Consider the following 14,465-nt stretch of genomic DNA (forward strand, 5'->3'; position numbering starts at 1 on the left):
TCTACATCGCTCCCTTATCCACTCTACATCGCCCCTTTATCCACTCTACATCGCTCCCTTATCCACTCCACATCGCCCCTTAATCCACTCTACATCGCCCCTTTACCCACTCTTCATCGCCCCTTAACCCACTCTACATCGCCCTTTTACCCACTCTACATCGCCCCTTAACCCACTCCACATCGCCCCTTTATCGACTCCACATCGCCCCTTTATCCACCCTTCATCGCCCCTTTACCCACTCTACATCGCTCCCTAACCCACCCTTCATCGCCCCTTTATCCACTCTACATCGCTCCCTAACCCACTCCACATCGCCCCTTAACCCACTCTACATCGCTCCTTTATCCACCCTACATCGCCCCTTTATCCACCCTACATCGCCCCTTTATCCACCCTACATCGCCCCTTAACCCACTCTACATCGCTCCCTTACCCACTCTACATCGCTCCCTAACCCACTCTACATCGCTCCCTAACCCACTCTACACCGCCCCTTTATCCACTCCACATCGCCCCTTATCCACTCTACATCGCACCTTATCCACTCGACATCGCTCCCTAACCCACTCCACATCGCTCCTCTATCCACTCTACATCGCCCCTTAACCCACTCTACATCGCCCCTTTACCCACTCTACATCGCCCCTTAATCCACTCTACATCGCTCCCTAACCCACTTCACATCGCCCCTTTATCCACTCCACATCGCTCCTTATCCACTCCACATCGCCCCTTAACCCACTCCACATCGCCCCTTAACGTCCTCTAATCGCCCCTTAATCCACTCTACATCGCTCCCTAACCCACTCTACATCGCCCCTAAACCCACTCTACATCGCCCCTTAATCCACTCTACATCGCCCTTTTACCCACTCTACATCGCTCCTTTACCCACTCTACATCGCCCCTTAATCCACTCTACATCGCTCCCTAACCCACTCTACATCGCTCCCTAACCCACTCTACATCGCCCCTTTGTCCACTCTACATCGCCCCTTATCCACTCTACATCGCCCCTTTATCCACTCTACATCGCTCCCTAACCCACTCCACATCGCCCCTTTATCCACTCTACATCGCTCCCTAACCCACTCCACATCGCCCCTTATCCACTCCACATCGCCCCTTATCCACTCTACATCGCTCCTTTATCCACTCTACATCGCTCCCTAATCCACTCTACATCGCTCCCTAACCCACTCTACATCGCCCCTTTGTCCACTCTACATCGCCCCTTATCCACTCTACATCGCCCCTTTATCCACTCTACATCGCTCCCTAACCCACTCCACATCGCCCCTTTACCCACTCTACATCGCTCCCTAACCCACTCTACATCGCTCCCTAACCCACTCTACATCGCTCCCTAACCCACTCTACATCGCTCCCTAACCCACTCTACATCGCCCCTTAACCCGCTCTACATCGCTCCCTAACCCACTCTACATCGCTCCTTATCCACTCTACATCGCTCCCTAACCCACTCTACATCGCTCCTTTACCCACTCTACATCGCTCCCTAACCCACTCCACATCGCTCCTCTATCCACTCTACATCGCTCCCTAACCCACTCCACATCGCTCCTCTATCCACTCTACATCGCTCCCTAACCCACTCTACATCGCTCCTTAACCCACTCTACATCGCCTATTTATCCACTCTACATCGCTCCCTAACCCACTCCACATCGCTCCTCTATCCACTCTACATCGCTCCCTAACCCACTCCACATCGCTCCTCTATCCACTCTACATCGCTCCCTAACCCACTCTACATCGCTCCTTAACCCACTCCACATCGCCCCTTATCCACTCTACATCGCCCCTTTATCCACACTACATCGCCCCTTTACCCACTCTACATCGCTCCCTAACCCACTCTACATCGCCCCTTTATCCATCTACATCGCCCCTTTATCCATCTACATCGCCCCTTTACCCACCCTACATCGCTCCCTAACCCACTCTACATCGCCCCTTAACCCACTCTACATCGCCCCTTTATCCACCTTACATCGCTCCTTTACCCACTCTACATCGCCCCTTTACCCACTCCACATCGCTCCTTTATCCACTCCACATCCCTCGAATTACCTCGCTATAATACGGCTATGACCTCTTTAGACCACAATAATAACTTGTGCCTTGTCACCCTTCGCTTCCCCTCTTCCACCTCTTGCCACTGCCCTGACCATGTTCACCCTAAGTCCAAATCTTTCGAATTACTTCGTCTTATTAACGCTATGACCTCTATAAACCTTTATAATAACTTGCTGATACTGACCATTCTCTCACTGACGATGCTACTAGAAGAGCCTTGCAGGACATTGACTCCATGCTCATTAGCCTTGGTCACCATGCTGGCCAGCTTGGAGGATTTGTTGGTCAAAGTGAGAGTGTTAAGAAAGCCGTTATGTATGCTATTATCGCTAAAATTAACAGTCATGAAGAGCTTAAAAATGATTACTCCTCTCATGTTACTAAGCTTTCTGAGTCTGTTAACTCTGCTGGCAAGGCTGATGACACCGGTGTAATTGGTCAACTTCAACTTGAAGTGTCTAAAAAAATTGCCGAAATTACTTATCAAATTACGCAACTTAATAAGCCTAATAACCTTAATCATAACTCTCCTTCCCCCTCTTCCTCTGCTGAGCTAGCCAAATTGCAGTCCAAGTTGGAGGCTTTGGAGAAAGTGGAGAAGCTTTGTGGATTTTTGACTAATTCTAATAAACAACAAAATGAGCCTAAAAATCTCTTAGTTAATTTATGTGACGGCCTCGAGACTTTCCTCGGCTTCAACTCTGAGTCCAAAGGCTACACTGGCCAGGGGATTGTGTACTCTGACTTGGATAGGCTGTGTGATGCAGTGATGGGATTTTTGAGTGGTGTTCTTGAGGCGGTGAAAGATGAAAATGAAGTGACAACTTATGATAAATACATACAGCCAGAGAGTAAAAGGCTTCAAAATGTACTAGACACCTTAAATAAAAATATTGGCTCCGGGCGTACTGGGCTTGTGGATTCTGTCGGCGCGGTGAAGAGGTGGCTGGAGGGGTATGATAAGAAATTACAAGAAAAAACTAATAATGTTACTAAGCACTTAGATACACTTAGCAAAAACATTGAAACTAATATTAATGATGTTAATAGCTTTATTTCATATAATGTATTCCAGCAACGTGATGCGTGCAGATTGATGGCGACGAAAATGGCCGCCGATGTCAATCAGAGTAAAGAGGCGTTAAAACAGTTAGACAACAACGCACAAAACATGTTAACGCCGCCGTTAAATTCAATTCATCAAGCCGTTGATGCTTTCACTAAATCAGCCGAAAATAATGACTTGCAGGTGTTGAACACGACAGTGAGAGAGCAACTTGCCAATTTGAAAACGCTGCTCGAAGGTGAAGTCGCGGCGCGTGTGAACGAGATGGCGACGAATATAGATAATGCTTTTGAAAAGAAAATCCATGGTCCACTGAAGCAAATTAATAGCGAATTGGGACGAGTGAAAGTTGCGTTGGAGGGATGGATATCCAAGGCCAAGAAGGTTGTTAAAGCCGCTATGAATAAGTGTAATGAAATTATTAAGAAACTGGATGGTACAACTGGAACGGATGATCCAGAGAAAAGAAAAGCGGTAGAAATCGCAGCCGAAGCTTTAAGAGCAAAGGCACAAAAACTTTTCGATGCTGCGGACAGCGTTAAGAACGAAATCGGCTCATGGGTTGGCAACGCGACGGGAAAAGTTGGCGACCTTGATTTGGCATTGCGGAAGGATCTATATGACATTAAAAATTCAATTAAGGAATCAATGTGGGATTATATTACTGTCGACATTCTGCCGCAATTTAATGTAGTTAAGGATAAGGTAGGAGAAAATGAAACGCGTAAAACAAAGGATGCAGGTAATATAAATCATAATTGGGAGGAGTTGAAAAAGAAAATTACGGAGTATAGTAATGATATATATAAACATGAAATGAATGGTGTATCAGGTCATATTGCAAGAATTATTACCAATATGGGTACGTACGCTGGTAAGTTCACTGAAGAGGGATTTAAGGCAACTGTAAAGGAATGGATTATAAATATTGTGAACGACGAAAATGAATACGTGAATGATAAGCTACAAAAATATTTGGAGAACAACTATGGTCAGGTGAGTCATACTTATAAAAATGCCGACGGCACCAATGATATAACTGATACATTCAGAAACCTGATTGCACAGGTGATTGTACAAAAGCTTCAAAACGAAGTAATTAAGGATATAGATCGAATGGTCACACCTTTACTTGAAGCTGCCGATGACAAGATTAATCAGTACCTCCAAGCTGTTCAAATGGGTTGTGATCAATTAGCCGGCGGACTCGAGGGTGTGATTGAAGCTAAAAGAGTTGCTCAGATGAGTTACGATGATGTAGCCGGGGAGATAGAGACAATAATCACAACCTCAAAAAACACTGTTCCATCTCTTGCGAGATCACATCTTGCTGAGGCTGTAAGAAGAATCATGATTGCGCTTACTCTCATAGCCAGACATACTGGCAACGAACTTAAGCGAATTCTTGATACGTCCAATCTCGACGAACTGTTGAAGGCTATCATGCGAAGCGTAAAATCTATTGGCGAACAATTTGACGACAGGACAAAAAGCACATTGGGGGCAGCTATCACACAGGCGTTGAAAGACATAAAGAAACCCATTCAAGATCTGAACGATGCGTTCGAACAGCAGCAGTGTCAGAGGCAAGTGGGAACTAGACTTGACACAGAGATAGGTAGGGACGGTACGGCCGGTAAAATATTCGACCTTGGCAAACTTACGACGTTCGCCAAACATAACGGCAAAGGTTCGAAGAAAGATCTCGAGGATGCAATAAACAATATAAGAACGATCGTCCAAGAGGCACTAGAATGGAGTAAAATCGGCATTAAACCAGATCAAACGGGTCGTATACTTCAGGCAGAACTTCAACACGTCAGCACTGAACTCGGTAAATTCGCTGACGCTGTGAAGGGTCTTGTTCAGAACCCAGCTGGCACGGCCAGTAGTAATGCTCCTGACCAAGGTAGAGGCGTGCAAAAGCTACTAGATGATTTACAGAAAATCTTAGATAGACAAGGATCGGGATACATGTATACGCTTCCTCAAGCACTTGAAGATGTTAAAAATGAAATCGTTGCCATCTTGGATAAAACTGACAAAGCCAACTTGGCCTATATCCTGGCCGAGGCAACCACATTCCACACCACTACCATTCCTACTAAGGCCAACGAGACCTTGAAAGCAATCAATAATTACGTTGCTGATGCCATAAGGAGAACAACTGAACACATTAAAAACAAAGCGCAGGGACTATACGCTGCCCGCAAACAAATGGAACTTGCAACATTGAAAAGCATCGTAAATGAACAAAAATCAAAAATCCAGAACATCATTAAGAAAGATAATGCGTCCGGTATAAAGTGCCTACTGTCAATCATTGACGGTAACCATGAAACGCTGTCCCAGATCTCCGACGCACATGATACCAAAACCGCAGCTGTGAATGCGAAATGGTATGTAGAAACACTCACGAAGTATATCAATGAGCAAGTCAAATCGCCAAGTAACGACCTGCCCAAAAGCAAAGGTACGCAGCCAGTCACCTCCCAAACCACCCCCTCCTCCCAACTGGTCACCCGCCTCCAATCCCGCACCTACGCCCTCCTCACCCACCTCCACGACAACAATCGCCCCTTCACCTTCGACTCCAAATTCCGCTCCCTCCTCCACGACCTGACCTCCGCCCTGTCCACGTTCAACCCCGCTGCCTTCGCGAACCCGCACCACCCGCAACTCCTGGACGCGCTGAAGGCAGGGATGAAAGGGCTGGTAAAGGAGATGGAGAAGGCGTATGTTAATAGGTATGACAGTCGGAAGATTAAGTGGGAGGAGCTGAAGGGTAAACAAGCTACTGATGAATTAACCGACGACGCTACGCGCTGCGCCAAGGTGTTTATGAGCTGCCTGCCGATGTTGCTTAACGACCTTAGCAAGGTGAAGGAGAGGTGTGGGCATAAGGGTGAGTGGAGTACCAAACATCTCCATATTGACCATGAAGTGCAAGACGCGAGGAAACGTAAAAATCCACTCGGCACGTTTTTCAGGGATTGCGGATACAATGTTCCCACCAGCCAGACGTCCAAGCAGGATGGAGAGTTGCGATGTAAGTATGAATTGAAGGGTAGCGATATATATGCTAAACTTGTTGAACATACAATAGACGGTGTCCCTGATATTCTGAAACACATTACAGACTGCGAATCAAATTATGATGAGCATGGTAAAAAGAAGAAAGAATCTACGTTTGACGTCGTTGACCTTCTTTCATGCCTTCACACTCACCTCCACGATTATTACACCGTTAATCACTACGCCACTTTCACGTCAACTAAACATCCATCAAGCATCTACGACATGCTTCAATGGCTGACTGGGCTCCCGCATAGTCCAGTGTACAACGCACTGTCACATGACGGCTTCAGTGGTCTTTTCGAGAAAACTGAAGAGGACGAAAACAAGGGTACTCTAATGGGCGACATCCTTCTAAAAACCGACGACGATGACAAGTTGCCGGCGTACCCAGAGACCATTACTGCAACAAACATGAGAGGCATCCTTACGCTAGTCTGCCACCACGCGGAGGAAACGCTCATCTCCTTGCTGGGTCACGGACACTCGGGTGGCATCTACGCGTGTGAGTTCAACACCAACACGGCAAAATTAACGTACCCAAGTGACCCATCCAAATGTCTCGATTTACTGTTCGAGGTGATCAGCAGGGTATATAATCAGCTGTTTTTCCTCTTCAAACAGTGCTCGTACAGCACCAAGCTGGGCGGCTGGTACGATTGCTGGTATGGTCAGGGAGTCGGCGGCTCCGCTTGGAACTGCAATACCCTGCAATGTCCTGGGCAAAGTGCTGGTCAAAAGGCTGACCAAGAGCATAACCAAAAGTGCAACCAAACGTGCGACCAAACAGCTCAGTGCGGACTCAAATCGCCACTCCAATCGTTCCTGGAAGATGGTCTCCCTGGCTTCCTCCCTCACCCCTACAGCAAGTCCAATTGCAAGCCTACCTGCACTGCGCCCGGTCACTTCGGCAAGGTATGCATCACGCCCATGGGCTTCAACGACATCAGCGGCATGGCCTCGCGCAGGCAGCAGGGTAGGCATATCACGGACGTCCTCCGCGATTTCTGTGGCAGTGAGCACGCTCCCCTCAGCCGTCTCTGTGGCCTGTTGACGTGTCTACTGACTAGGCCGCCGCAGACGCTGGGAGATATGTTCGCGTTTTATTATAACTTTTTGAATGGGTGGCATGATCCTAGGTTTGCAAACTGTCTGAAACACAGAGAACTTCCGTATGCGAAAGCTGTGAAAGAGGCCAATTTTGAAAGTGACGGCAATAGGCTGGACGTTAATGCAATGTTCCGCAGCGTTAAGCATAACTCAACGGGTGGCTCCACTCATCTTAAAGGTGACCTATTTAGCCTTGTAGCCTGCGATCATCAAATGGCTAAAGACACATACTGCGGCCGGTACCTGCAGCCCTGTGGTCAGCATATATGGACAGTGTTCTCCAAGGAACACGCCGGCAACTATTTATCGTGGATCGTGTATCTCACTGAAACATTTTATGATCTACTCAAGATGTTATATGATGATTGCAATAATAAGTGCGGCCAAGACCATTCCAAGTGCAATCGCACCAGCTGCGCGGTTGATTGCAAAACAAAATTACCGTCGGAACCTAAAACGCCAATTCAGGACAAATACCACAATTCTAAGTGCAGTACCATTGTAACGTGCAAGTCAACGCTTCCTACTTTCTGCAGATATGGCTTCGTGTTTGACAGTCCTCAATCCCTTAGCGGCGAGTATGGCGATGATAAGAAGAGGACGTGCAAAGACTTCTGTAACGCATTGAGAAGAGTGCTCAGCGACGATAAGAAAGAGAATGACGTACTTGCTAAGTTGAAATTCGAAACCATTCCAACCTTCTTGTGGAACATCCGAAGCAAGTTCTTCTGGCTCAACGTCGCACTCTGGCTCCTTTCTCTCCTCTACCTCACCCACATCATGGTAATCCGCCTAGACCTGCTCCACATCAAATCGCACTTACACTCACCCTCATCACATCGCATCGCCGCGCAATCACTACTCGCCGCCGCACGTGTTAACAAGCTTAACAGAGTGTTTTATCTGCAACCATAATCGTACTCACGTGATTACTCTCTACACTCACCTAGCATCACCTACTCACCTATCTAACGGATTGTAATCTAATGTTTTTAATTACTCATTAATCATTGTATGTGATTGTGTAATAGTTAACTAAAGTGTTGACCAACGTGGTGACCAAAGTGGTGACCAAAGTGTTGACATACGTGTTGACCAAGGTGTTGGCCAAGCACCTGACCAAGGTGTTGGCCAAGCACCTGACCAAAGTGCTGACCAAGGTGCTGACCAATGTGCTGACCAAGGTGCTGACCAAGGTGCTGACCAATGCCATGACCAAGGTGTTGACCAATGTGCTGACCAAGATGCTGACCAATGCCATGACCAATGTGCTGACCAATGCCATGACCAAGGTGCTGACCAATGCCATGACCAATGTGCTGACCAGAGTGCTGACCTACCACCTGACCAATGTGCTGACCAATGCCATGACCAGAGTGCTGACCAAGGTGCTGACCAAAGTGGTGACCAATGTGCTGACCAACGTGCTGACCAAAGCGGTGACCAGAGTGGTGACCAAGTTGGTGGTCACGGCAGCGATGACATGGACACGGCAGCGATGACATGGTTACGGCAGCGATGACGTGGTTACGGCAGCGATGACATGGTCACGGCAGCGATGACATGGTCACGGCAGCGATGACATGGTCACGGCAGCGATGACATGGTAACGGCAGCGATGACATGGTCACGGCAGCGATGACATGGTCACGGCAGCGATGACATGGTCACGGCAGCGATGACATGGTCACGGCAGCGATGACATGGTCACGGCAGCGATGACATGGTCACGGCAGCGATGACATGGTCACGGCAGCGATGACATGGTCACGGCAGCGATGACAGTAGTGACCTATGTGGTGATTATTATCCACTCTACATCGCCCCTTATCCACTCTACATCGCCCCTTTATCCACTCTACATCGCTCCCTAATCCACTCTACATCGCTCCTTTACCCAATCTACATCGCCCCTTAACCCACTCTACATCGCCCCTTTACCCACTCTACATCGCCCCTTTATCCACTCTACATCGCTCCCTAACCCACTCTACATCGCCCCTTAACCCACCCTTCATCGCCCCTTAACCCACTCTACATCGCTCCCTAACCCACTCTACATCGCTCCTTAACCCACTCTACATCGCCCCTTTATCCACTCTACATCGCTCCTTAACCCACTCTACATCGCTCCTCTATCCACTCTACATCGCTGCCTAACCCACTCTACATCGCTCCTTACCCACTCCACATCGCTCCCTAACCCACTCTACATCGCTCCCTTATCCACTCTACATCGCCCCTTTATCCACTCTACATCGCCCCTTTATCCACTCTACATCGCTCCCTAACCCACTCCACATCGCTCCCTAACCCACTCTACATCGCCCCTTAACCCACTCTACATCGCTCCGTAACCCACTCTACATCGCTCTAATTACCTCGCCATATTACCTTTATGACCTCCTTAAACCATCCTAATAACTTGTGCCTTGTCACCCTTCCCTTCCCTTCTTCCACCTCTTGCCACTGCCAAGTCCCATCATGTTCACCCTATGTCCAAATCTCTCGAATTACTTCGTTATATTAACGCTATGACCTCTATAAACCTTTATAATAACTTGTTGATACTGACCATTCTCTTGCTGACGATGCTACTAGAAGAGCTTTGAAGGACATTGACTCCAAGCTCATTAGCCTCGGTCACCTGGCTGGGCAGCTTGGAGGATTTGTTGGTGAGAGTGAGAGTGTTAAGAAAGCTGTTAAGAATGCTATTATCGCTGTTTTTGACACTAATCCGCACTTTAAAAATGACCTAAATGATGTTTACAATTCTTATGTTACTAACCTTTCTGTGTCTGTCAAGTCTGCTGTCCAGGCTGATGACACCCAGAAAATTAGTGAGCTTAAAGATAAAGTTACTAAGCAAATTAAGCTTCTTGAACAACAACTTAGACCGCAAAATAACCATCTTAGTTCTTCTCCTCCTTCCCTTTCTTCCTCTGCTGACTCAGCCAAATTGTCCTCCAAGTTGTCTGCTTTGCAGACTGTGCATAAGCTTGCTGAATTTGCTGACATTTTAGACACTGAAAAACATCCTAATAATAACATTTTAACGCATTTATGTGACGGCCTCGAAACTTTCCTCGGCTTTAACTCTGAGACTAAAGGCTACGATGGCTCTGGGATTGTCTACTCTGACCTTGACAGGCTGTGTGACGGGGTGATGGGATTTTTGAGTGGTGTGCTTGGTGCGGTGAAAGATGATGAAGCGGTTAAAACGTATGATAAATACATCACTGAAGACAATAAAAAGCTTAAAAGTGTACTAGACACCTTAACTAAAAAAATTGGCTCCGGGCGTGATGGGCTTGCGGCGTCTGTCGGCGCGGTGAGGGAGTGGTTGGAGGGGTATGAAACACAAATCACTAATAAAACAAATGCAGTAATTAATCCCCTTAAGCAATTAAAAGATCAAATCACACGTGAAAAAAATAAAATTGATGATGAAAAAGTTTCTTCACTTTCAACTCAGGTAGACAACTGGACTGGGCGGGCGGAGCAATATAAGCTACTTGTCGGACAAGCTAAAAACGAGATGAAGCATCTTGACTCCGAGTTATCAGGTAAGTTAAAGTGTAACATTTCATTGCTGGTTCAGGCCACGGGAACGTTCAAGGAGGCGGCGGAGAATGATGACTTGAGGGAGATTCACAAGATGGCGAACGATAAGATGGATGAAGTATGTGAGTATGTTGGAAAACGATTTGAGAAGCGAAGTGAATATATGCAGAACTATTTGGACATTAAGATTGGCAAGTTGTATACGAGGGTTGAATGTATGCGTAAAACTGAGCTAAAAAATTTAATTTCCTATGTTGATACGAACCTCGCTGGAGATTTTAGCAAAGTCGACGGTATGATGAGAGCGCTGGCAGAGAGGTATAAAGCGGATGTAGTTGAAAGCGTTAAAAGTATTTTAAGTCATGCATTGGCGATTCAGAGCTTGGTTGTGAATGAGAAGAAGACACTTAAGAAACAGGTCGTTGCTTTGGGTGCACAGATTGCGGCGCTCAAAAGCGTCGAAGAAGAGGTAAAAAACCAGGTGCCTAAAAAGTTGGAAAATTTCGAGCACGATAAACGTGACGGCTGGTATTTGCAACATGTTGATTTGTTCAAAAAGGAAGTTAAGACTCAGTTGAAAACTTATGTCATGACTAAATTGGGTAAACAAATTAGCAAGGAGCTTAAGGAGCTTACTGATAAAATTGCTCATCCAGAAGTCGGCCATAATGGACACCTTGATGCTTTTGTGAACGCACTCGGTAGTTATGCCGACGGGTTCAAGAGTAAATTTGAAACGGCGATTGGAAATCTGGTTGACCAATTATTGAAGGACGGAGACGCTGAAGGTAAAATTAGAGGGCATGTAATAATGAGAGGTGCGCTGGGCAGCGGACCGAAAATTATAGGAGTGAAAAATGCTATTAAAACTCAGATTATTAAGCTATCCGACAGTGTTATGAATAAACCTGCATCAGGAAAAGCTGACGTTCAACAAACGTTGAAGAGTATCCAACAATATATCCAACAATACTCCGAACAAATTCAGATGAAGATTGATAACCCGGTTAGTCTTATCCAGGCTGTTGAAAAGGATGAAGAGTTCCTACAACTGAAACCTAAAGTTGTCCTGACTGCTAGTGACCAAGGTCTGCAATCCGGTCTTAAAAGCGTTCTCGCCACGGTAAAAAAGGCAATTGAAGACGCCCATGAAGAGGTAAAAAGGTTTATAACAACCTCCCAGATAAAAGAGTTGGAAGAGGCCATTACAGCCGTTACGTCATTACCCGACGATGTTTCAAATAAAGTATACAATAGTTTAACCGCTCCCTCGACTCTCGGCACTCTTGGAGAAACTATCAACAACGCTCTCGGTGAGAACGTTAATTCGGCCGACGAATATCTCGGCACCCTTCTCCATGACGCAATTGAGGGAGGCATCGGTAGGTTTCAGGCAAAAATTGAGTCAAACATTCTGAAGCAACTAAACACAATTAAGTCGGAATTCGAAAAGCTTCAAACCAAAATTGGCGATGAAAGCGTCACAAGTACAGAAGCGCGAAATGGTGAATCTGATTTACACAAAGAAGTGAATAGGCTTCAATCAGATATCAATATGTTTCTGAACATCAAGGTTGGGGAAGATGTCAACGTAGGTGGTAGTGTACACAAGGATTTAGCGGAATTGAAAAGTATGATTTCGGCGCTTGGGACCAAAGTTACTGAAGTTGTAACTCATGTGGATAAGGTGAGGATTGAGCTAACCAATTGCATCAATCAAACAGGAAGATTGCTGACAAGTGCCATAAAAACAAGTAATGCTGTCTTTAAGCAGCTGCAGAATGAAGTTGGAATCAAGATCAAAGAATCATTTCAAGAATTACAGGCAAGAGGCGAAGATCTCTACACCAACCGAAAAATTAAAGAAGTCGCTGCTTTACAAAGTATAGTTAATGCGCAAATTGACGAGCTTAATCTATTAATTGAGAAAGATAAAGAATTAGGTGTGAAGGGTTATCTAAATAGATTGAACAAAATATTCATGCCACCGTTGAACGACTTCACTCAACCTGCCTCCCGTCCCCAGCTACCCGAAAAAAAGCTCCTCGACTTTTCGCCAAAAGTCAAAGACAGCTTCAAAAATTGCTTCGACGATCTGCAGCAACAACTCGATCTATTTCCCACAACTATGCGTGTCAACGCAATATCCAACGCTCTCAGCACCCTGCTCGCACCTCTCACCCGCTACGACCATGCGTTTACCAAAAATCTGGCGAAGCTGAAAAGCGAAATAGACGACATCGCCCAGCAGACGTATGCCAACAACGCGCAGAAAGTGTCCTTGAGTCTCGTCCAAGGGTTGAGTGCGTTCGTGAAGGAATTGGAAAAGGTGTACGTGAGGGTGTATGATGGTCATTCTGATCGTATTGACTTCGATAATTTGGTTAAGAAAACCGGACAAATAGTTGACTTGAATGGGCCTGCCAGATGGATTACTGTGTCAACCCCGGATGGCACTAAGCTCGCCAAAATACTCCTGACGATTTTCAACTTTATTTACGAAGACATAATCAGATTAATAAACAAATGTGAAGACAACTGGGGAAGCAAGAAACTCTGCTTAATACAAGATGACGCAGACAACCCACTTGGTTTGTTCCTACAACGCTGCGGGTATACGGTCGCCAAAAGTGATACATCCAAAGACGGAGAGACGCAATGTAAAACAAGTGTAAGAGGTGAGACGATTCTCCGAAAGCTTAACGAAGAAATTTCAAACGTCCAAATTACTTCACATCTTACAACTTGCGAATCGAATTTGACTCAAGAGGGTGAAAAGAAAAAAACAGACAACTTTAACTTCGCTGATCTTCTCGATTGTCTTCTAAATCACATAGACCGGTATAATGAAGTGTGCCACTACTCAACTCACTTCGCGAAGAGGCAACCATGCTCTGCATATGAAATGTTGATTTGGCTGAGTGGCCTTCCATACAGTGTCGCACGTCCTGCGTTGCTACAGGATGGTATCGGTAACTTGCTTGATAACGCAAACAAAAAAGTGCTTGCAGACGTCGATGGTATCTCACTGCTTGACCACGAATCCTCATACCTAGATGCTAATCCAACGAAAATCACGTGGTATGGCATTAATGAAGCGCTTGAACTTCTCTGTTCAGCTTCGTACGATGTTCTCGTTAGTATCGCTGGCACTGGAGACGCGGACACCATCTATGGGAGCGACCTGTGCAATAACTCATTTAAATTCAAGTACCCCGCTTCCGGCGAAGATTGCCTGGACATGCTTCTGGACATCCTCCGCAGACTGTTTCCGCCACTCAGATTCTTGCAGACACAGTGTTCCGTCGGCGCATCGCATAACGGCTGGTTGCAGTGCACGTACGGTAGGGACGTGCAACCAGCTACGTGGCCCTGCAAGGAGCATCCAACCGACAAGTCAAAGTGCCAACCTACGTGCCAACCAAATTGCCAAGTAAACACCCAACCAAATTGCCAACCAAAGTCCCCATTAATGAGTTACCTATCCGACTGTCACGTCGGTTGCCTGCCTCACAAGCTGACTTCCATCGGCTGTAAATACGAATGT

At 46.4% G+C, this 14,465-nt stretch overlaps 3 protein-coding genes across 3 annotated transcripts; 2 read left to right on the top strand and 1 right to left on the bottom strand.

Annotated features, from left to right (window-relative positions):
* Positions 1-2,338: 2,338 nt before the first annotated feature.
* Positions 2,339-8,269, top strand: BBBOND_0005490 (hypothetical protein, conserved; the record flags this gene model as incomplete). The annotated part of the gene is made up of 1 exon (XM_012915375.1): positions 2,339-8,269. The coding sequence occupies one exon, from the start codon at positions 2,339-2,341 to the stop codon at positions 8,267-8,269; it is 5,931 nt and encodes a 1,976-aa protein (XP_012770829.1).
* Positions 8,270-8,357: 88 nt separating this feature from the next.
* On the bottom strand, positions 8,358-8,639 carry BBBOND_0005500 (hypothetical protein, conserved; the record flags this gene model as incomplete). The annotated part of the gene is made up of 1 exon (XM_012915376.1): positions 8,358-8,639. One exon carries the CDS (start codon positions 8,637-8,639, stop codon positions 8,358-8,360), a length of 282 nt encoding a protein of 93 aa, XP_012770830.1.
* Positions 8,640-10,520: 1,881 nt separating this feature from the next.
* Positions 10,521-14,465, top strand: BBBOND_0005510 (hypothetical protein, conserved; the record flags this gene model as incomplete). Its single annotated transcript, XM_012915377.1, has 1 exon — positions 10,521-14,465. A coding segment is annotated over one exon (3,945 nt), but the record flags the coding sequence as incomplete, so codon positions are not given.

This window comes from Babesia bigemina, scaffold Bbigscaff_76366, assembly GCF_000981445.1.
Source record: "Babesia bigemina genome assembly Bbig001, scaffold Bbigscaff_76366".
Lineage (NCBI taxonomy): Eukaryota > Apicomplexa > Aconoidasida > Piroplasmida > Babesiidae > Babesia > Babesia bigemina.